This window comes from Esox lucius, chromosome 11 (genome assembly GCF_011004845.1).
Source record: "Esox lucius isolate fEsoLuc1 chromosome 11, fEsoLuc1.pri, whole genome shotgun sequence".
In the NCBI taxonomy this organism is placed as follows: Eukaryota; Metazoa; Chordata; class Actinopteri; order Esociformes; family Esocidae; genus Esox; species Esox lucius.
Genome location: NC_047579.1, coordinates 14,465,185 through 14,487,412, shown reverse-complemented (window position 1 = coordinate 14,487,412; position 22,228 = coordinate 14,465,185). Strand labels below are relative to the sequence as shown.

Here is a 22,228-nt window from a genome sequence, read left to right as displayed (position 1 = left end):
CAAACGTACATCGGTTCATCATTAGAGAAACACTTCAGGGTCACGGAAATTAGGAAATTTTCAAAATAAAGGAGACCAACGTATTACTTCAAAACGGACATAATTTTAGTTTATTCATTGTTTAAGAAAGTGTACCTCTTAAAAAATTGACAACAATTCATATTTTATCATATTTAAGAGAAATGTCAATAATAAGTGGGTATTAAAACACGTTCCAAGGGCAAAATTCAGACAATGCCAATGACTGAATATGAAATACATATTGCCTCATAAACTATTGAATATTCCACGGAGGAAGCAATGAAGTTAATGTTCAGGAGAATGTGTAGAGTAAGACATACCTTTCTAATCAAGTGGAATGGTGTGCTACATCTAGCAACACAATATTTTCCACACCCTCATTTTCCACAATGTAACTCAATGGATATGACATAGGTATTGACTCATACAGAAAAAAACTATTCTATACGCCATAGTGAATGTATTGTAGGAAATGTTCAGGAGAGTCTATAGAGTGATTATATGCAAAAACCCAAAGGACACTGTGTATTTGCAATTGTTGCTGGTATTTTACTGCTCTCATACCACTGACCACAATGTAACTCAATGGATTTGAAATACACATTGCCCAATACAGAAAAAACTGTGCCGCAGTGAATGTATTGTAGGAAATGTTCAGGAGAGTGGATAGAGTAATTATATGCAAAAAAATCAAGGGGCACATTCCAAATTGCTGAATAGCCTTCAATTTAGATCCATTATTCCTTTTGTTAATGGAGGTGATAATCACCACTTGGTGATTACTTAACAATTCTGCCAACAATCTAATATAGTTGTCAATTACTTATATTAACTGGTCATTACCCTGTTTTTCCACCCTTAGAGCCCAAAAGACTGTTTACAGTTTTATACTTTTTAGATGAGCAAAATAATTTTTACAACAAAATCACATAATAACCAATTTCCAACTATTACAATTTCCAACTATTAGAACAAGTTCAACTTCATCAACTCTATAAGAAGGATGTATTTTATTACAACTGCATTCAACCCATAGCTTAATTTGAGAAAACAAATAATGTATTTGTCCCTATATTGAAAGATACATGTTTCAATTGAGAAGTATGAAGACTTGTATTGTATATGAGTATTCAGTATGGTTTGTGGAGAAAATAATAACACTTTATAATCTTCTTGCTTGGGCACAGACAATGTCTCAGAGCCCTGGTGGTCCAGTACCTCCTGCCAGACGGTAACAGAGCAGATTTATTGGATGTCCTTATGTAAGATTAGGGTATCAAGATATCAGCACCTGAAATACAACAAACATTCTGAGAGCCATAGTGCAAGTGCACATTATTGCATGATCACATAATAGCAGCCCAATCTTCTTATTTCAGGGTGTTCACCAATTGCTGAATATGTTCTGACAATAACCATTTTCTGATAATTCATATAAAACAGAACATCTCGTGTTGTTTTGAATGAATGAATTAATGTTGAATTAATCTCCAAATACAAATGCTTTAGCGAACAAACACACATAAGGACCAAAACTTCCTGAGCTTTGAAATTCCCACAACAATGTTAAAATTCATATTTCAGAACAAAGTCCACAACCTTTGCATGTAAAGCCAAATAATGTAACGCCAGATACTTCTGTAGTGGGTGAAGTATGCCCTGCAGTTTTTTCTCATACTGCTATAAGGACTCCATGTCAGGCTGACCATTGATGGGGATCTGGGTGTTGCTGATGACGCCACCATTGACAGCACCTTGTAAATGATTTGAATATTTGAGGTTAAACAGTGGATATTTGTAACAGTGGATTATATTGAACTTGCATTACTAGTAAGTGTAGCGTTTACTACGTCACGGGTGTTCAACAGCAATGTAACGCAGGTAACTAGGTGGGAGGTTCACTTACCTGATTAGAGCACGGGCCAGTCAAGAGTTGAAACGTGGACCAGTAAAATCCGCGTTTCAACTCCAGTACTGAATAAGCACGGGCTATAAGCGGGAGCGAGCATTGGTTTTGACATGTCTCGTCAGGAGAGATGCGCCACCGGTAAGCTGTTGTTTCTCTACATTGAGCTACGTTTTAGGTTTGTTTGTCTGTTGCGCTACTACTGTGCTGCGGTTATGTATGTGCGGCTTGTATGCTTGATAACTGTTACGTTGGTCACGCTGATAAAACCTTATTTGCGGTCTGATGTTCAACGCCGTCAGCTCGATATATCCGTGACTATATTCTAGTAAATGTTTGAAATTGGAGCGTTTTACTGTCACACGAGTTACTTCCTGGTTGCGGTGCTGAATGGGTAATGTAGTCAATCGCTTTACTTTGGTAATGGATTGCTATGCACAGCAACTACACTCACTGTATTCACTTTAGACCAATATACACCTTTGTGGTTTTGGGCTATTAGTTCAATATGTAACATTGACATTGCTGTACATTTGATGTGTTTTACATTGATGTATATTTCTGTGTTTAGAGAAATGTGCTGGGTTTAGTCATTTTTAAACACTAAGTATATTATAATATTTATAATACTGACTATATTGAAATGTATATTCTATTCATATTAGTATGTTCAGAATTTGGTATATTATGTATGTGGCTAATGTTGTTTATACTATAGCCTTTGTATTTCTACAGGTTTATAACCTGCTATTTGTGGACTAATTAGCTGTTTGTGGAAAATCTATCAGTTTAAATAAAAAACCACAACGAGTCATAACAACGTGTCCTCTCCTGATGCCCTGTTCGGTGGGGAGATTGTTAAAGAACCGAACAGTTATAAACCGCGGCCCACTGCACTGGATCAAGTGCAGTGAAAACCAGCCACGGACTGCTTCATTAAGGAAGCTCAATCAACCCAGGATCAGTCGGCCTCTCATTTCTCTTCTGTGACTGACTCCCAAGTTTATCATTAATTAAACTGCCCGTTGATCAAGGTTAAAAGTGTGCACACGAAGTGACAGCTCTCCAGTCAACATAAAGGGATTTACAATGGCAGACTTGGAAAAGCTTAAAAGTGTGCGATCAAGAGCACAGGCTTCATTCACAAAAAGGTCTCATACTCTCACCAAATCGGGACTTTTGGAACCGATTGAAGTTCTCGAAGAATGGAAGATGTTCAGGGTGGACTTTTCTAAAGTCACAGATGCGGGACATGAGTATGCTGAAGCCCTGAGGGAGTCGACAGATAAAGAGGTTATAGATTCTGCAACCCAAATCGATGTAAAGACGGCAGAGTGTGAGAAAAGGTTCCTTGAGGTAAAGAAAGTCACCCAGGAAACCTTTTGGACCAGTTACACAGGGGAAATGTTCTTCAGGCAGGCTGAAACCGCTGAGTCGGCTATCACTCAGGCAGAGGAAGAGGAAGTTAACCCTCGGACGCCAATCAAGGATCGCAGGCTAAGGAATGGAGGTCTTGAAAGAGAGGTCATCGAGCTCGGAGAAATGCTGGTAGAGTGGAAGGAGTTGGTTTCTGGTCCGAAGGCATTAGATCTCAGGACACGCCACAAGACACTGAAGAAGAGGGTCCTGGCACTGTCTGATAAACTGGAGGACGACGAAGCAGACCGAGTAAAGGGTAGAGAAAGAAACTTGGGAGATTATGGCAGCGCGGTTGGTGATCCGAGACCAGATGCTGCTTCTCTTTCTCTCCCTGACATGTCTGCTGATTTCAAGTTGAAGCCCAAACCGTACATGGGGGCATCAGACATGAACACCCGACCCCTTTTACAGCAAAGCAGCCCAGATAGGACCAAAGGAATCCTTAATTTCCAGCCTCAAATCAGCCTTGAAAGAGCACTGCTTCCCACTTTCTTAGGTGACATGAGGGACTATTATCGCTGGAAGACTGAGTGGTTGGACCTAGAAGAATTGGGTAACCCACAAGGTGTGGAATGTATAAAAAAGTTCCACTTATTAAATAGTCTCCACGAAAAGGTCAAGAAGGATCTCGTTCTATCTAGCTGTGAATCTGCCGACGATATGTTCAGGCTGCTGGACAGCAAATGCGGGAACAAAGCGAAAATAGTCCTAATGATCACCAACGAGGTCCAGTCTCTTCCACCCGTCAAAGGAAACAATCCAAGAAGAACTATTGAATTGATCCAGGCTGTGGAAAGGGCACTGTGCAACCTCCAGATTCTTGGTGAAGAGGATGCTGTGAAGAACCGTGTTGTTGCTCAATCTCTTGAAAGCAAGCTTCCCAGTTCACTCAAGAAGGATTGGATTATCCACAAAACTGACCCAGCAAATAGGTTCTCTCCACGGCATCATTTTGATTGCCTTCTAGGATTCTTGAAGAAGCAGGAGGAGATTCTAGAAGAGTTGGATCAGTTGGAACCAAGCCCTGCAGATAAAGGCCCTGCGGAAAGGGGTGCTGCAGACTACTCAGATAAAAGAGGGAGGATGGCTTTCACAAAATCCACCGCAGGTCAGAAGGATAACTATCCCAGCTGTACTGTCTGTGGAGATGACTCCCATGCCGGCAAGCTATTTGCCTGCAAGGTCTTCAGAGAGCAAGATCTCTTAAGAAAAAGGGCCCATTTGAAGAAGCTAGGGTTGTGCTCCAAGTGTTTGCGGCCCCACCCCAAGGATGGGAAAGGATGCACACCCAGATACCTCTGCCCAAAAGTAGACTGTCGGAGAGGAGGGGTGTCGGACCACAATTACCTTCTGTGCCCAAAGCCACCGACTCCAAAGAAAGACCGCAGCAGTGAGGAGCAGAGTACCATAAAATTTGGAGGAAAGAAACTTGGCTTAACCAACAAACAAGAGGAGTTCCTGGCTGAGCTTACTCCAGAACAAAGAGAGCAATACAAGAATGCGTTCTCAAATAAGATCTCATCAACTGTATGCGGCAAGGCTGGAGATGGACTGCATGAACATCCAGTGGTGATGATGCTGATGGAAGTAACGACAAACTCTGGTTGCCTTGTTGGCTCCCTAATCAACCTCGCATCTGACACCAATTATATCACAAATGAAACAGCTGATCACCTTGGACTGTGCGGTGAGAACATCAGGCTTATAGTCCATGGAGTTGGGGGGATGAAAAAGACTGTCTTGACCAAAAGATATTCCCTGCGGCTGAAGGTAAAGACATCCAAGGGAAAAGTGGCAGAGCATAGAATTCTCTGCCATGGCCTGGAAAACATTGCGGAGGTGACTCAATCAGTCACTGCCGAACAACTGCAGAAATTCTTCCCAGATGTACCCAGAGACGAACTTGTCCGTCACACAAAGATTGACCTCCTTATCAGTCACCGGGAAGGTCGTCTTGTTCCCCAGCCAATCAAGATTGTGGAAGACCTCGTTCTCTGGGACGGCCCGCTGGGAAAGACTGTTGGGGGAACCCATCCCAATCTCATTGAGACAGTCGACCTGGCCGTGTACCGCTCTGAAACTCACCTAGCTAGGACCATGAGATCAGCCTCGATGGCGTATAAAGAGACCATCATACCTCAAGAAGATGAAAGACCTGAGTTTGTCCGGAGCACCGCAACAGCCAACAAAGAGGTCTTTGAGTGGTTCAGGTGGGACAGCATTGGAGCAGCTTGCAGTCCTCAATGTGGCGGCTGCAAGTGTGGTAGGTGCCCCCCTGGTGGAAAAGAAATGACCCTCAAGGAAGAGCGGGACCTGGAAAAGGTAAAAGAGTGCTTAACATACGTGCTGGCGGACAAACACAGCAACTCTCCCCACTGGGACGCAGCTTATCCCTGGAAGACAGACCTCACAAAACTGCCAGACAATCGGCAGGCAGTAGAGGCAACCTTCAAAAATACTGAGAAGCGTCTGGAGAAGGAACCTGTGTGGAAGGCTGCATACAAAAAACAAATACACGAAATGGTTTCAAGAGGGGCTGCTGCAAAACTCACAAGGGAGGAAATTGACAACTGGGAAGGACCTAAATGGTACATCAGCCATCTGGTTGCACCGAACCCTCACTCCTCCTCAACCCCTGTGAGAATTGTGTGGAATAGTAGCCAAGAATTCCGAGGCATAAGTCTAAATGGTCTCCTTCACAAGGGTCCCGATGTACTCAATCCCATCAGAGGTGTCCTTCTGAGGTTCAGGAGTGGACTCCATGCTGCACTGGGTGACGTGAAGAAGATGTACAACTCGGTGTGGCTGAAAGATGAAGTTCACCTCCACTGCTTCCTCTGGAGAGACAACCCTGAGGACAACATTGAGGAGTTTGCAGTCGTCAGAGTCAATATCGGTGATAAACCCGCAGGATGTATCGCTCAAGTTGCAATGAAGGAGACCGCCAATCTTCCTCAGTTTGCTGATATGATTGAAGAACGGCGAGCTCTAACTGAGGACAGCTATGTGGATGATATCCTGACCTTACACGATGACCTCAAGACGCTGGAAAGAATCACCAAAGGGGTGGAGGAGATTTTGAGAGCAGGAGGCTTCTTCCTCAAACCATGGGTTCTGTCACGCCAAAGTGGGAGGAGTGGATCCCCTACTGAGACAATTGTACCCAGGACCCTGGTACTGCCCAATCAAATGCATGATGGTGAGAACAAAGCACTTGGGGTCGGCTACGAACCTGAGACAGACAAGCTTCGGTTGCTGACTTCTATCAACTTCTCTAAGAAAAGAGGGAAAATGAGGACAGGAGTTAATCTGAGCATGGAGGATGTCCGGGAAGGAACACCAAATCCCCTTACCCGACGCATACTACTTAGCCAGATTGCCGCATTATATGACCCGGTTGGTCTTGCCTCACCAGCCAAGCAGAAGGGAGTGATGTTGGTACGAGAATCATTCCAGGAAGCTGGCAAGGACAGACCATCTAAAGACACATGGGATGCCCCTCTCTCACTAAAACTTCGAGAAGCCGCAATAACGCTCTTTGAAGAATTCGTGAGGCTTGGCCAGGTAAGGTTTGAGAGGAGCCTAACACCATCAGGAGCCATAGGCCCACCAACAGGGATCACGTTCTCAGATGGAAGTGAATCCTCCTATGGAGCCGTACTCTACTTGCGGTGGGATACTCATGATAAAGTTGTAATGAAGTTGGTGGAATCCAAGGCTAAACTCACCCCTCTGGACCAAAAGGGAGATGTGATCAAGGCGGAACTCTGTGGCGCGGTCTTCGCTACCCGCCTAAAAAAGTATTTTGAGAAGCACTGCCGCATTAAAATAGACAAATGGATTCACTTTGTGGATAGCCAAACAATCCTGGCAGCCATCCAAAAGGACAGCTACGGCTTCCAGACCTTTTTCGCTAACCGAATCGGTGAGATTCAGAAAGCCGGACATGTGGAAGATTGGAGGTGGATTGAAGGCAGACGAAACATTGCTGACATACTTACCAGAGGTGCGACTCCTGAGGAACTTAACGAAGGGTCAAGGTGGCAGCAAGGCCCTGAGTTCCTGAAATTACCCAAGACGGACTGGCCTATGAAGATGGCCAGTGAGATTACACCTTCTGCAGCTGAAGATGTGGGAAAACTTCAGCATAAAGCCTTCTCAGCAGTGGTCACCAGGGCCCAGTTAAAAGGAAGAACTGGCCTCAGTGGGCCTAATATCAAGGCGGACCTCAAGAAGGGGGACCTTAAGCACGATGGAGTCAACCAACTGACTTCACCAGCTGTCCCGAGTGCAACACCAGCGACAGACAGACGGAGAAGGTCCTGGGCAGTTGGACTGGTGCGCCTTGTGGAACCTCAACGCTTCAGTTCTCTGTCCAAGCTGTGTGGTGCCATAGCCTGGACTCGACGGGCTTCAGAAACTTGGCTGGGAAAACGCCAGGTACCAGACTCCTCAAAGTGGGAGGCAAACCACTCTATCCTGTCCACTGAGGAGAGAGCGCAAGCCTTCAAAGACCTGGTCCTCGCAGCCCAAGATGGCAGTCAGTTCCTGGACTCAACACTAAATCGCTTGGTGGTCCACAAAGACGAGCGCACAGGAACCCTTCTTTGTGGAGGACGAATCCAGTCTTGGAAAGAAGATGGAACAGCTGTTCCTTTAATTCCATTTCGTTCATGGCTTGCAACACTACTGTCAAGAGAAGCTCATAACGAGAACCATGAAGGTGTTGCTGCCACGCTTCTGCGCACCAGGAGGAAAGCATGGATTGTGCAAGGTCGAAGAATAGTAAAGAAAGTTGCGAATTACTGTATTACATGTCGCAAACTGAAAGGGAAGATGTGCAAGCAGATGATGAGTGATCTGCCGCCAGAACGCTCACAGCGTGCTAACCCATTTGAGTACACCACACTTGACCTCTTTGGCCCCTTTGAAATCAAGGATGCTGTCAAGAAAAGAACAGGAAAAAAAAGTGTGGGGCATAGTATTCTGTTGCATGGCATCAAGGGCAGTTCATGTGGACCTCGTTGACGAACAATCATCTGAGAGCTTTCTCCAAACTTACTCTCGCTTTGTGGCATTGAGAGGCCATCCCAGAAAGTTGTGGTCAGATAGGGGAACCAATTTTATTGGAGCTAAACCTGCCCTACAAGACTTACAGAGGTACTTGGCTACCTTACAGGAAGCATCCATAGAGGATAAAGCCGCCAAGAATGGGACAGTGTGGGCATGGAACTTTCATCCGGCTGACTCACCTCATCGCAACGGGGCTGCGGAAGCTGCAGTTAAGCTCATAAAAAGGGCTCTCACTAGCCTCGGAGGGACAACAAGCTCACTTACCTGGGGTGAACTCCAAACCCTCTTCTACCAGGCAGCTAACCTCACAAATGAAAGGCCGATTGACGCCAGGGCACAAGAACAGGAAGACTCTGTAGAGTACTTGACCCCCAATACTCTACTTCTCGGGAGAACCAGGCAAGGGGGAGATACAGGAGGAATTGATTTATACACCCATCCCTGGCGCCGTCTCAGAGCCATCCAGATTGGTGTGGATATGTTCTGGAAGAAGTGGAGCGAACTTGCTGGACCTAACCTATTCGTTCGACCAAAGTGGCACCGGATCCAAAGGAATGTAGCAGTCGGTGACATTGTTTGGATTGCTGATAAAAACGCACTGCGAGGGCAATTTCGGCTCGGACGGATCCAGGCCGTGTACCCTGACAAGAAAGGACTTGTGAGAGATGCTGACGTTAAGACGTGTGTAGGCCTCCCTGCCTCCCTTATGGTTGGGCAATTTAGGAGGAACCCTCAGCAGCTGACGTCAGTCATCCTACGGAGAGACGTGAGGAGACTGGTAGTTTTCATCCCTGTGGAAGACCAGTAACTCCTAGACTGCGCTGCCTAAGCGCCCAGACCTCCAATACTGAAGGCATTACCTCAGGATCTTTCTCTCTTTATCTCTCTAGCTTTCTTTCTCTCCCTCGCTGGTTGGTACGTATCTATGCTGCCTTTGGCACCACTTGCACCATCGTTCATGAACAATGAAGAGCACACACCCTATGTGACCAAACCTGGCAGAATACCAGGGGAGATGTCTGGACGGGGTCCTATTCTTCATAATCAAGATGAGGAAAAAAAATAAAATAATAATAATAATAATAATAATAATAATAATAATAATATAAAAATAAAATTGTATGTAATGTTTCTCTGTGACCGTCTTAAATCACATGATCAGTCGGTCAAGTGGGAGGTGTAGCGTTTACTACGTCACGGGTGTTCAACAGCAATGTAACGCAGGTAACTAGGTGGGAGGTTCACTGACCTGATTAGAGCACGGGCCAGTCAAGAGTTGAAACGTGGACCAGTAAAATCCGCGTTTCAACTCCAGTACTGAATAAGCACGGGCTATAAGCGGGAGCGAGCATTGGTTTTGACATGTCTCGTCAGGAGAGATGCGCCACCGGTAAGCTGTTGTTTCTCTACATTGAGCTACGTTTTAGGTTTGTTTGTCTGTTGCGCTACTACTGTGCTGCGGTTATGTATGTGCGGCTTGTATGCTTGATAACTGTTACGTTGGTCACGCTGATAAAACCTTATTTGCGGTCTGATGTTCAACGCCGTCAGCTCGATATATCCGTGACTATATTCTAGTAAATGTTTGAAATTGGAGCGTTTTACTGTCACACGAGTTACTTCCTGGTTGCGGTGCTGAATGGGTAATGTAGTCAATCGCTTTACTTTGGTAATGGATTGCTATGCACAGCAACTACACTCACTGTATTCACTTTAGACCAATATACACCTTTGTGGTTTTGGGCTATTAGTTCAATATGTAACATTGACATTGCTGTACATTTGATGTGTTTTACATTGATGTATATTTCTGTGTTTAGAGAAATGTGCTGGGTTTAGTCATTTTTAAACACTAAGTATATTATAATATTTATAATACTGACTATATTGAAATGTATATTCTATTCATATTAGTATGTTCAGAATTTGGTATATTATGTATGTGGCTAATGTTGTTTATACTATAGCCTTTGTATTTCTACAGGTTTATAACCTGCTATTTGTGGACTAATTAGCTGTTTGTGGAAAATCTATCAGTTTAAATAAAAAACCACAACGAGTCATAACAACGTGTCCTCTCCTGATGCCCCGTTCGGTGGGGAGATTGTTAAAGAACCGAACAGTAAGTAAAGAAATGACCTTAAATAATGAGATTGCTTAAAATTTTTACCCCAGCACATTAAGATCTAGTTGAACCAATGACCTGTATTTCCTCAAACAAAGTGTACTTTATCAGTGTAGCCATACTTGGCGTCTCAAAATCATTGCTCAAAAGGCCCTAGACGTCTCCCTTCCGTAAGTCACATCCAGATCCCATGCTTGGGTTTCTTACTCCAGGGGAAGCAGTTCTTGTTCATTTAGGTATTCAATGTGGTGGGGAAAATCAAGGACAAATATCAGAAAATAATTTGATGTGGTATTGACAAATTTGAGTAATTTACAGAAATGTCTGGGAAATTGCACATTTAATTTGCAGTACATGTTTATACAACTAGTACTGGCAGTTAAATTGTACCTGAGGCCATCTCAATTGAGTTGTTTAAACTCTTCCCCTGCCTGAGTGAAGGATGGGCTGGCTTCAAGGTTATTACCAGGAGGGATGAGACATACTTTGTCTAGGACAAGGCCTTTGGGTAACACCTCCCCGCGAACATCTGCCATCAGATGTGAAGCACTTGCTCCAGGAGTGGACATGAAGCCAAAAGCCAAGGAAGGTCGACCAGTTTTTTTTTTTTATATATACAGCTCTGGAAACAATTACAGTGGAGAAAACAAGTATTTGATACACTGCCGATTTTGCATGTTTTCCTACTTACAAAGCATGTAGAGGTCTGTCATTTTTATCATAGGTACACTTCAACATGTGAGAGATGGAATCTAAAACCAAAATGCAGCAAATCTCGTTGTATGATTTTTTAATAATTAATTTGCATTTTATTGCATGACATAAGTATTTGATCACCTACCAACCAGTAAGAATTCCGGCTCTCACAGACCTGTTAGTTTTTCTTTAAGAAGCCCTCCTGTTCTCCACTCATTACCTGTATTAACTGCAACTCTTTAAACTCGTTACCTGTATAAAAGACACCTGTCCACACACTCAATCAAACAGACTCCAACCTCTCCACAATGGCCAAGACCAGAGAGCTGTGTAAGGACATCAGGGATAAAACTGTAGACCTGCACAAGGTTGGGATGGGCTACAGGACAATAGACAAGCAGCTTGGTGAGAAGGCAACAACTGTTCAAGATACCGGTCAATCTCCCTCAGTCTGGGGCTCCATGCAAGATCTCACCTCGTGGGGCATCAATGATCATGAGGAAGGTGAGGGATCCACCCAGAACTACATGACCTGGTCAATGAACTGAAGAGAGCTGGGACCAAAGTCTCAAAGAAAACCATTAGTAACACACTACGCCGTCATTGATTAAAATCCTGCAGCACACGCAAGGTCCCCCTCAGGGGCGTAGTTTATGGGGGGGATGGGGGGGAGGTAACCCCCTCAATATTTAAATCCATCAGTTACAACCCCCCCAATATTTCGACATGAGAATTACAGTAGATCAAATGAAAAGTATGAAGAATTCATATATTTTGTAACAATAATTGTTCCTACTCAAATATGAGTTTGTCATAATCAAATAGAAAAAAAAATAATAATACTCCCCTCCATTGAACCGATTGGTAACGCCCAAGGCGCACTTTTTCCAAAACAACGCGAGTGGAGAGCACACGAGTCACGACGACGGGTAACGTTCAAAAATGAAGAGAAGCGCTGCATAGCGGACTTTATTTAACTGCTGGTCAGAGAGGGATGTAAAAAAACAACAACCATGTACTGAGAATGAGGTATGAGAATATTGTGTAATAGCTAAGTACACACCAGTGAAACCAGATATATTTTAGCTAGCTAATCTCCATTTCAATGTATTTAACTTATAGCTCACTTATCAGTATAACAAGTTACCAAATCAGCCATCTGTTTTGCTAGTTCATTTTTCAATAGTGTCTGTAATTATCAATGACAAAAGTATTCACATCGGTGTTTGTTTTCTTCCTAAATGAATCTGACTTTTTAACGAATTGGATGAATGAACGATTTACTGGCGGTTTCTGTACTCGTTTTTTTCACTGGTCAATGTTGAGATTTGGGGCTCTATGGGGGCTATTTGTCTTCAATAACATGACTTCTTTCAGACTTGTGGTGTAAAAAAAGTCAAAAATACACATTAGGTCTTTATTTTACTACATTTCTAGTCTATTTGAGTCTCTTGATTTCGCCTAAATTCATCAAAAGTTGTCGTTCTAAATCAACTTGCTGCTCCGCGCGATCGCTGTTTGTACCCTGTCATATCATATATCACTGGAAAGGTCTCTCTCTCATGGTGAGTGCTGTCGGGTCTAAATATGCTAATTTCCTTTTTATCAGCAAGCAATCGTCAAATTAAAATTGGGCATTTTACTCTAAAAGCGGATCTCATTGGCTGATGTCAATTTCTGACAACGTGATTCGTTCAGACGCATCACGTGACATGCTCGGAGTGTGTTTTTGCCTTTTCTTTTCGCTATTCTGTTCAGTTAAAGGCTATAAATGCAGTGTTATAAGTGTTGAAGTTTTTTTAGATGGTTTGTATTGTTGATTGCTAATGATTTTATAAGATATTATGTTTGTAAATAGTTTTTTCCACAAAAAAGTATGCATTTTTACAATACAAATCTTTAAAGGCTGTTTTCTCAATATGGGTTTTTTCTCATACTCTGAGCCAGAAATCTCCACTTCAGCAGCACTTACATTCACCAAATTTTCCATGTGTATTCCTATCCTTATTCTCAAGGTTTTTACAGAGGGGTTTGTTTATATATCATTCACATTCTGATTTATACAACATTTTGTACCTAAAAGAGGGGCGAAAATAGATTTTTTTATGGCTGTTGGCAGTTTTTTCTAATTAATGGAGTGATAAAAAGAGATATCCAAAATTCCCTCTGTAAAAACCTTTGACTGTAATATGTCAACAAAATGAAACAAGAATTTTGAATCTGGCTTTATCCAATGTTCAGATTTCTCTTCTGGAAATGTATGCACATTTGCACATATTTAATGAAATAATACCCAATTAGCATATTTAAACATATATTTTCTAAAAACTTGTAATACAAAAAATATTTGTCTTAATGTCAGTAATCAAGAGGGGAAGTTTCATGATGATATCTATTAGTTATTTTTTCCCCCCTATTCACCTGTAGTGTCTCGCCTTAATTTCTTTATTTTTATACTATGTTAGAATTTTATGATTATGAATGATTATTCACAAATTTCATAACGTTATGAGATGTATAATCTCTTAACATGTTTTTATAACAGATTCAAGGTAAATATAGCAGGGTAGACAAGTCAGCAGAGGGAGAGGAGGAGCAGGTGTTGATTTTTGTAATCAGTTAAAGCATATAGAAAGAAAGAAAGAAAGATGATCCAATAACAATACACATGAAAAAAAAAAAACAGGCAGCTCACAACTTTAAACCCCCCCAATCTTCAAACCAAATCTACGCCCTTGGTCCCCCTGCTCAAGCCAGCACATGTCCAGGCCCGTCTGAAGTTTGCCAATGACCATCTGGATGATCCCCCACCACCATGCTTGACTATAGGCAAGACACACTTGTCTTTGTACTCCTCACCTGGTTGCCGACACACACGCTTGACATCATCTGAACCAAATAAGTGAATCTTGGTCTCGTCATACCACAGGACATGGTTCCAGTAATCCATGTCCTTAGTTTGCTTGTCTTCAGCAAACTATTTGCGGGCTTTCTTGTGCATCATCTTTAGAAGAGGCTTTCTTCTGGGACAACAGGCATGCAGACCAATTTGATGCAGTGTGCGGCATACGGTCTGAGCACTGACAGGGTGACCCCCCCACCCCTTCAACCTCTGCAGCAATGCTGGCAGCACTCATACGTCTATTTCCCAAAGACAACCTCTGGATATGACGCCCAGCACATGCACTCATCTTCTTTGGTGGACCATGGCGAGGCCTGTTCTGAGTGGAACCTGTCCTGTTAAACTGCTGTATGGTCTTGGCCACAGTGCTGCAGCTCAGTTTCAGGGTCTTGGCAATCTTCTTATAGCCTAGGCCATCATTATGTAAAGCAACAATATTTTTTTTCAGATCTTCAGAGAGTTCTTTGCCATGAGGTGCCATGTTGAACTTCCAGTGACCAGTATGAGGGAGCGTGAGAGCCATAACACCAAATGTTACATACCTGCTCTCCATTCACACCTGAGACCTTGTAACACTAACTAGTCACATGACACCGGGGAGGGAAAATGGCTACTTGGGCCCAATTTGGACATTTTCACTTAGGGGTGTACTCACTTTTGTTGCCAGTGGATTAGACATTAACAGCTGTGTGTTAAATTATTTTGAGGGGACTGCAAATTTACACTGTTATACAAGCTGTACACTCACTACTTTACATTGTAGCAAAGTGTCATTTCTTCAGTGTTGTCACATGAAAAGATATAATCCAATATTAGCAAAAATGTGAGGGGTGTACTCACTTTTGTGAGATGCTGTAGTTAGTAGCTCTCTGCAATCAGGCATTTTCCCAACATCTCTAAAAACAGCTGCCATTAAGCCCATATTAAAAAACAGAACACTGGATGCATCTATAATAAACAACTTTAGACCTGTATCAAATCTCCCTTTTATAGCCAAGATCATTGAGAAGGTTGTCTTCAATCAACTCATCAATTTTGTGACCTCAAGCGGTCTCTTAGACAAATTTCAGTTAGGCTTCCGACCTCACCACAGTACTGAAACAGCCCTTATTAACAGCCCTTAGTTTTAAATGATATATGCCTGAATACTGATTCAGATAAAATAACAGTTCTGGTTCTATTAGATCTCAGTGCAACATTTTACACTGTTGACATAGAGTTACTTTGTTCCCATTGGTAATCATGAATCTGATAGGGTGGCTATGACAAATCAGCATTCTATCATCTAAAAAATATAGCCAGAATCAAAGGCTTGGTGTCCCAAAAAGACCAAGAGAAACTCATCCATGCTTTTATCTTTTAGTAGGGTTGACTACTGTAATGGCCTCTTAACTGGACTCCCCAAAAAGACTGTAAAACAGCTGCAGCTGATTCAGAATGCTGCTGCTAGAATGTTAACCAGGACCAACAGAACAGAGGACATCCTTCCGGTTCTTAAATCTTTGCATTGGCTTCCAGTCAGTTACAGAATAGATTTTAAAGTGGTGTTTTTAGTTAATACATCTCTTAATGGTTTACGATCCGAATACATTTCTTATATGTTTGAAGAATATAAACCAAGCAGGGTTCTTAGATCCATGAACACAGGTCAGCTAGTAGAGCCCAGAGTCATATAGCTAAACATGGAGAAGCTGCGTTTAGCATTTATGCTGTACACAACTGGAATAAATAACCAGAAGATCTTAGACGTGCCCCAAACATATACATTTTTAAATCCAGGTTAAAAACACTTCTCTTTTCACGTGCCTATGACTGAGCACTTAACTTAACCCCACTGTTCCGCCTTACATCTTTTATAGCTTACTATGTTTTTATTCTGTTTTAATTCTTTTTATATTTTCTTATTCTCTTTTTTATTATTATGATGTTGTTTTGATGAGTATTTTTTTAATGCTATTGTATTTTTATATTTTCTCTTTTTTTCTTTGTAAAGTACATTTAATTCCTTCTATGTATGAATTGTGCTATATAAATAAACTTGCTTGCTATTCTGCAAAATGTAGTCTAATTACCAGTTTAATTAAATTATGCAAAATCTAGCTCACTGCTCAGCATTTGTCCAAATTCAATATACACAGCTTCTCCTTATTGTCTTATTTAGATCATTTACAATAAAAATAAAAAGTATTCATAGCAACATTCCCAGATAGGTTTAATAAAACAGTTAGCCTAGGGCTAAATGGCTGAGTCTATTTAAAGCACTATGGACATCTTTATAGCGGCCCTGTATGTTGGTCCCATAAGGCCAAATACCAGGTCTTCATTGTAACATTACTGAATTATTCTGACCGGGGATACCATCTGAGTGCAGTTGTGTTTTTCCCCTCCAAGACCAACATTGTGCAGCCCTGTAATATATTTGTCTCCAAACAAATGTTCTCGTTCTAGACAGCCGGAAATAAAATTGACTTTTCAGTCTTGAGAGGAATGTTTGGCTCCGGGCATGGAGCAAAAAATTCAGAATACAATCCACATTCAGAATACAATCCACATTCAGAATACAATCCACATTCAGAATACAATCCCCATCCTAAGCGTCCTAAACTCCAACTGCCAAGATGGAAGGAGATCATCTTGGGTAGAAAGGTAACTGATTTGATGAACTGTATGTATTGCGTACCCTATACTGTTATCATTTAGTACATCATATTTTATATTGCATGTTGTTTGATGTAAGATCTGAGTTGTATTTAGATTAAATAGCCCATATTCAGAATTTACTATGAAGGTTTAAAGATGTGCACATATTTTCTAAACAATATACATATCTGGAAAAAATTAAGAGACCACTGCAAAATCATCAGTTTCTCTGGTTTTACTATTCATAGGTGTGTTTGAGTAAAATGAAAATGTTTGTTTAATTCTATAAACTGCTAACAACATTACTCCCAAATTCCAAATAAAAATATTATAATAGACTCCAGCATAGTGAAGAACTTCCGCTTTTGTCTAGAAGTCGGTATTGCAGTTTCCGGTTTACTTACTAATACTCATCCGCATTAATAAACACCTAAACTCACAACAAGATGAGTGATGCTGTTGTACGAAAAAAAAAATATATATATAATGTACGTGACTCATTTAAGTTTCAAGGTACAAGTGGGGCATCGTTTTAATCAGGAGAATGTCCTCTTTTTAATGAAATATGGCTTGCGCCATTCAGTGACTTCAAACACTTTTTTTTTTATATACTTCCACGTAACGCAGGTTTAAGCGCAATTAATACCATATAGGACCTGATATTTACTTCCTATGCCAGTTGTTATTTTTCAGTTTCGTTGTGAAATGAGGTTACAGTAGTAAAATAAAAGAGGAGACCTGTTTTGGTGCTTTTTTGAGGCTATGGAATTTTAAGCTTCATTCAGGTTAGAGACTGAACGAAGGTTTGTTTCAATTCAGTTGCTATGGGGACACGCTAGCGTTCCAGCTCAGCCAGTGTTCTTTTGCCGTATTTGAGGCTAGGGTGAATTTTTAATGCGTTCTATTGTCCTGCCTAATACTACACTAAAAAGGAACACGTCGCTAACTAGCTTACACCACAGTAAACTACTTACCCTCGTAGTTGTGCAGATAACTCGATACGTAGAGTTTGAATCCCTTGTTCCGCTTGCTTGTTGGAGCAGTGGACCAGGCATCAACAATTTGATGGACATCACTAATGCTTATTTTAGGCAGGTCTTGGAGACATCTACTAAAAACTGAAATTTTGGGCGACGTGGGTGATCGCCTTAAGTAAACCGGAAAATGATATGCCAACATCTGGCTAAAGCGGAGTTTCGTCCATACGCTTGTGCACAGAGCCTATTTAGAGTATTTATAAAACATAAAAAAAAAAGGTCAAAATAACCCATCCATCCATCCATCTTCTTCCGCTTATCCGGGGCCGGGTCGCGGGGGCAGCAGTCCAAGCAGGGATGCCCAGACTTCCCTCTCCCCAGACACTTCCTCTAGCTCTTCCGGGGGGACACCGAGGCGTTCCCAGGCCAGCCGGGAGACATAGTCCCTCCAGCGTGTCCTAGGTCTTCCCCGGGGTCTCCTCCCGGTGGGACGGGACCGGAACACCTTCCCAGGAAGGCGTTCCGGAGGCATCCGAAAAAGATGCCCAAGCCACCTCAGCTGACCCCTCTCGATGTGGAGGAGCAGTGGCTCTACTCTGAGCTCCTCCCGGGTGACCGAGCTTCTCACCCTATCTCTAAGGGATCGCCCAGCCACCCTGCGGAGAAAGCTCATTTCGGCCGCCTGTATCCGGGATCTTGTCCTTTCGGTCATGACCCAAAGCTCATGACCATAGGTGAGAGTAGGAACGTAGATTGACTGGTAAATCGAGAGCTTCGCCTTGCGGCTCAGCTCTTTCTTCACCACGACAGACCGATACATCGACTGCATTACTGCAGAAGCTGCACCGATCCGTCTGTCAATCTCCCGTTCCATCCTTCCCTCACTCGTGAACAAGACCCCTAGATACTTAAACTCCTCCACTTGAGGCAGGCACTCTCCACCAACCTGAAGTGGGCAAGCCACCCTTTTCCGACTGAGGACCATGGCCTCGGATTTGGAGGTACTGATTTTCATCCCCACCGCTTCACACTCTGCTGCAAACCGTCCCAGTGCATGCTGAAGGTCCTGGTTAGAAGGGGCCAACACGACAACATCATCTGCAAAGAGCAGAGACGAAATCGTGTGGTCCCCAAACCTGACGCCCCTGGCTGCGCCTAGAAATTCTGTCCATAAAAATTACAAACAGAACCGGTGACAAAGGGCAGCCCTGCCGGAGTCCAACATGCACTGGGAACAAGTCTGACTTACTGCCGGCAATGCGGACCAAGCTCCTGGTTCGGTTGTATAGGGACCTGACAGCCCTTAGCAAAGGACCCAGGACCCCATATTCCCCAAGCACCCTCCACAAGATGCCGCGAGGGACACAGTCGAATGCCTTCTCCAAATCCACAAAACACATGTGGATTGGTTGGGCAAACTCCCATGAACCCTCCAACACCCCGTAGAGGGTATAGAGCTGGTCCAGTGTTCCACGGCCCGGACGAAAACCACACTGTTCCTCCTGAATCCGAGGTTCTACTATCGGCCGTATTCTCCTCTCCAGAACCCTGGCATAGACTTTCCCGGGCAGGCTGAGAAGTGTGATCCCCCTATAGTTGGAACACACCCTCCGGTCCCCCTTCTTAAAAAGAGGGACCACCACCCCGGTCTGCCATCCCAGAGGCACTGTTCCCGACCGCCACGCGATGTTGCACAGGCGTGTCAACCAAGACAGCCCCACAACATCCAGAGACTTGAGGTACTCAGGGCGGATCTCATCCACCCCCGGTGCCTTGCCACCGAGGAGTTTCTTGACCACCTCTGTGACTTCAGCCCGGGTGATGGACGAGTCCACCTCTGAGCCCTCATCCTCTGCTTCCTCAATGGAAGACATGTCAGCGGGATTGAGGAGATCCTCGAAGTACTCCTTCCACCGCCCGACGACATCCTCAGTTGAGGTCAACAGCTGCCCACCTCTACTGTAAACAGCGTTGGTAGGGCACTGTTTCCCTCTCCTGAGGCGCCGGATGGTTTGCCAGAATCTCTTCGAGGCCAGCCGATAGTCCTTCTCCATGGCCTCACCGAACTCCTCCCAGGCCCGAGTTTTTGCCTCCACAACCACCCGGGCTGCAGCCCGCTTGGCCTGTCGGTACCCGTCAGCTGCCTCAGGCGTCCCACAAGCCAACCAGGCCTGATAGGACTCCTTCTTCAGCTTGACGGCATCCCTTACTTCCGGTGTCCACCACCGGGTTTGGGGATTGCCGCCTCGACAGGCACCGGAGACCTTACGGCCACAGCTCCGAGCGGCCACTTTGACAATGGCGGTGGAGAACATGGTCCACTCGGACTCAATATCTCCAACCTCCCTCGGGATCCAGTCGAAGCTCTGCCGGAGGTGGGAGTTAAAGATCTCTCTGACAGGAGACTCGGCCAGACGTTCCCAGCAGACCCTTACAGTACGCTTGGGCCTGCCGAGTCTGTCCAGCATCCTCCCCCGCCATCGGATCCAACTCACCACCAGGTGGTGATCAGTTGACAGCTCCGCCCCTCTCTTCACCCGAGTGTCCAAGACATACGGCCGCAGGTCAGATGAGACGACAACAAAGTCAATCATCGACCTGCGGCCTAGGGTGTCCTGGTGCCACATGCACTGATGGACACCCTTATGCTTGAACATGGTGTTCGTTATGGACAAACTGTGACTAGCACAGAAGTCCAATAACTGAACACCACTCGGGTTCAGATCAGGGGGGCCGTTCCTCCCAATCACGCCCCTCCAGGTGTCACTGTCGTTGCCCACGTGGGCGTTGAAGTCCCCCAGTAGAACAATAGAGTCCCCAGTCGGAGCACTTTCCAGCACCCCTCCCAGAGACTCCAAGAAGGTCGGGTACTCTGCACTGCCGTTCGGCCCGTAGGCACAAACAACAGTGAGAGACCTATCCCCGACCCGTAGGCGCAGGGAAACGACCCTCTCGTTCACCGGGGTAAACTCCAACACATGGCGGCAGAGCTGGGGAGCTATGAGCAAACCCACACCAGCCCGCCGCCTCTCACCATGGGCAACTCCAGAGTGGTGAAGAGTCCATCCTCTCTCAAGGAGTGTGGTTCCAGAGCCCAAGCCGTGCGTAGAGGTGATCCCGACTACCTCTAATCGGAACCTCTCAACCTCACGCACTAACTCAGGCTCCTTCCCCGCCAGCGAGGTGACATTCCACGTCCCTAGAGCCAGTTTCCGTGTCCAGAGATCGGGTTGTCTAGGCCCCTGCCTTCGACTGCCGCCCGATCCTCTTTGCACCGGCCCCTTATGGTCCCTCCTGTGGGTGGTGAGCCCACGGGAGGTCAAAATAACCCCTCCTGGAATAAATATTCAAGTAGTTTGGTTGTTTCATGGCTTGTGAACCTCCATCTTCCTCTAGATCAAATTCCAGTTTTCAATGGGGTTCAGGTCTGGAGATTGGGCAAGCCATGACAGGGTCTAGATCTGGTGGTCCTCAAACTGCATGTCATAGCCACCCTATCAGATTCATGATTACCAATGGGAACAAAGTAACTCCGGCCATATAGATAAGATCTGAATCAATCCATTTTTCTATAAGTGTTCTATGATCTACAGTGTCAATTGTTGCACTGAGATCTAATAGAACCAGAACTGTTATTTTATCTGAATCAGTATTCAGGCATATATCATTTAAAACTAAGGGCTGTTAATAAGGGCTGTTTCAGTACTGTGGTGAGGTCGGAAGCCTAACTGAAATTTGTCTAAGAGACCGCTTGAGGTCACAAAATTGATGAGTTGATTGAAGACAACCTTCTCAATGATCTTGGCTATAAAAGGGAGATTTGATACAGGTCTAAAGTTGTTTATTATAGATGCATCCAGTGTTCTGTTTTTTAATATGGGCTTAATGGCAGCTGTTTTTAGAGATGTTGGGAAAATGCCTGATTGCAGAGAGCTACTAACTACAGCATCTAACAAAAGTGAAGAAGAAATTGAACAATGAAGAAACACTTTGCTACAATGTAAAGTAGTGAGTGTACAGCTTGTATAACAGTGTAAATTTGCAGTCCCCTCAAAATAATTTAACATACAGCTGTTAATGTCTAATCCACTGGCAACAAAAGTGAGTACACCCCTAAGTAAAAATGTCCAAATTGGGCCCAAGTAGCCATTTTCCCTCCCCGGTGTCATGTGACTAGTTAGTGTTACAAGGTCTCAGGTGTGAATGGAGAGCAAGTATGTAACATTTGGTGTTATCGCTCTCACACTCCCTCATACTGGTCACTGGAAGTTCAACATGGCACCTCATGGCAAAGAACTCTCTGAAGATCTGAAAAATTATTGTTGCTTTACATAATGATGGCCTAGGCTATAAGAAGATTGCCAAGACCCTGAAACTGAGCTGCAGCACTGTGGCCAAGACCATACAGCAGTTTAACAGGACAGGTTCCACTCAGAACAGGCCTCGCCATGGTCCACCAAAGAAGATGA

The 22,228-nt window shown here is 43.9% G+C and overlaps 1 protein-coding gene across 2 annotated transcripts in view; it reads left to right on the top strand.

Moving 5' to 3' along the window:
* The first annotated feature begins 9,538 nt into the window (after positions 1 to 9,538).
* The window catches only part of LOC106023698 (ADP-ribosylation factor-like protein 16), an 18,743-nt gene continuing 6,053 nt past the window's right edge, over positions 9,539 to 22,228 (top strand). Inside the window, exon 1 of one of the 2 annotated variants that reach the window (XM_034295221.1) lies at positions 9,539 to 9,809. In XM_034295221.1, the coding sequence (XP_034151112.1) occupies positions 9,782 to 9,809 (28 nt within the window). In that variant the 5' untranslated portion in view covers positions 9,539 to 9,781. Of the gene's footprint in view, positions 9,810 to 10,444; positions 10,542 to 22,228 lie in introns of those variants that run through there. The other variant, XM_029123313.2, reaches the window with a different exon arrangement.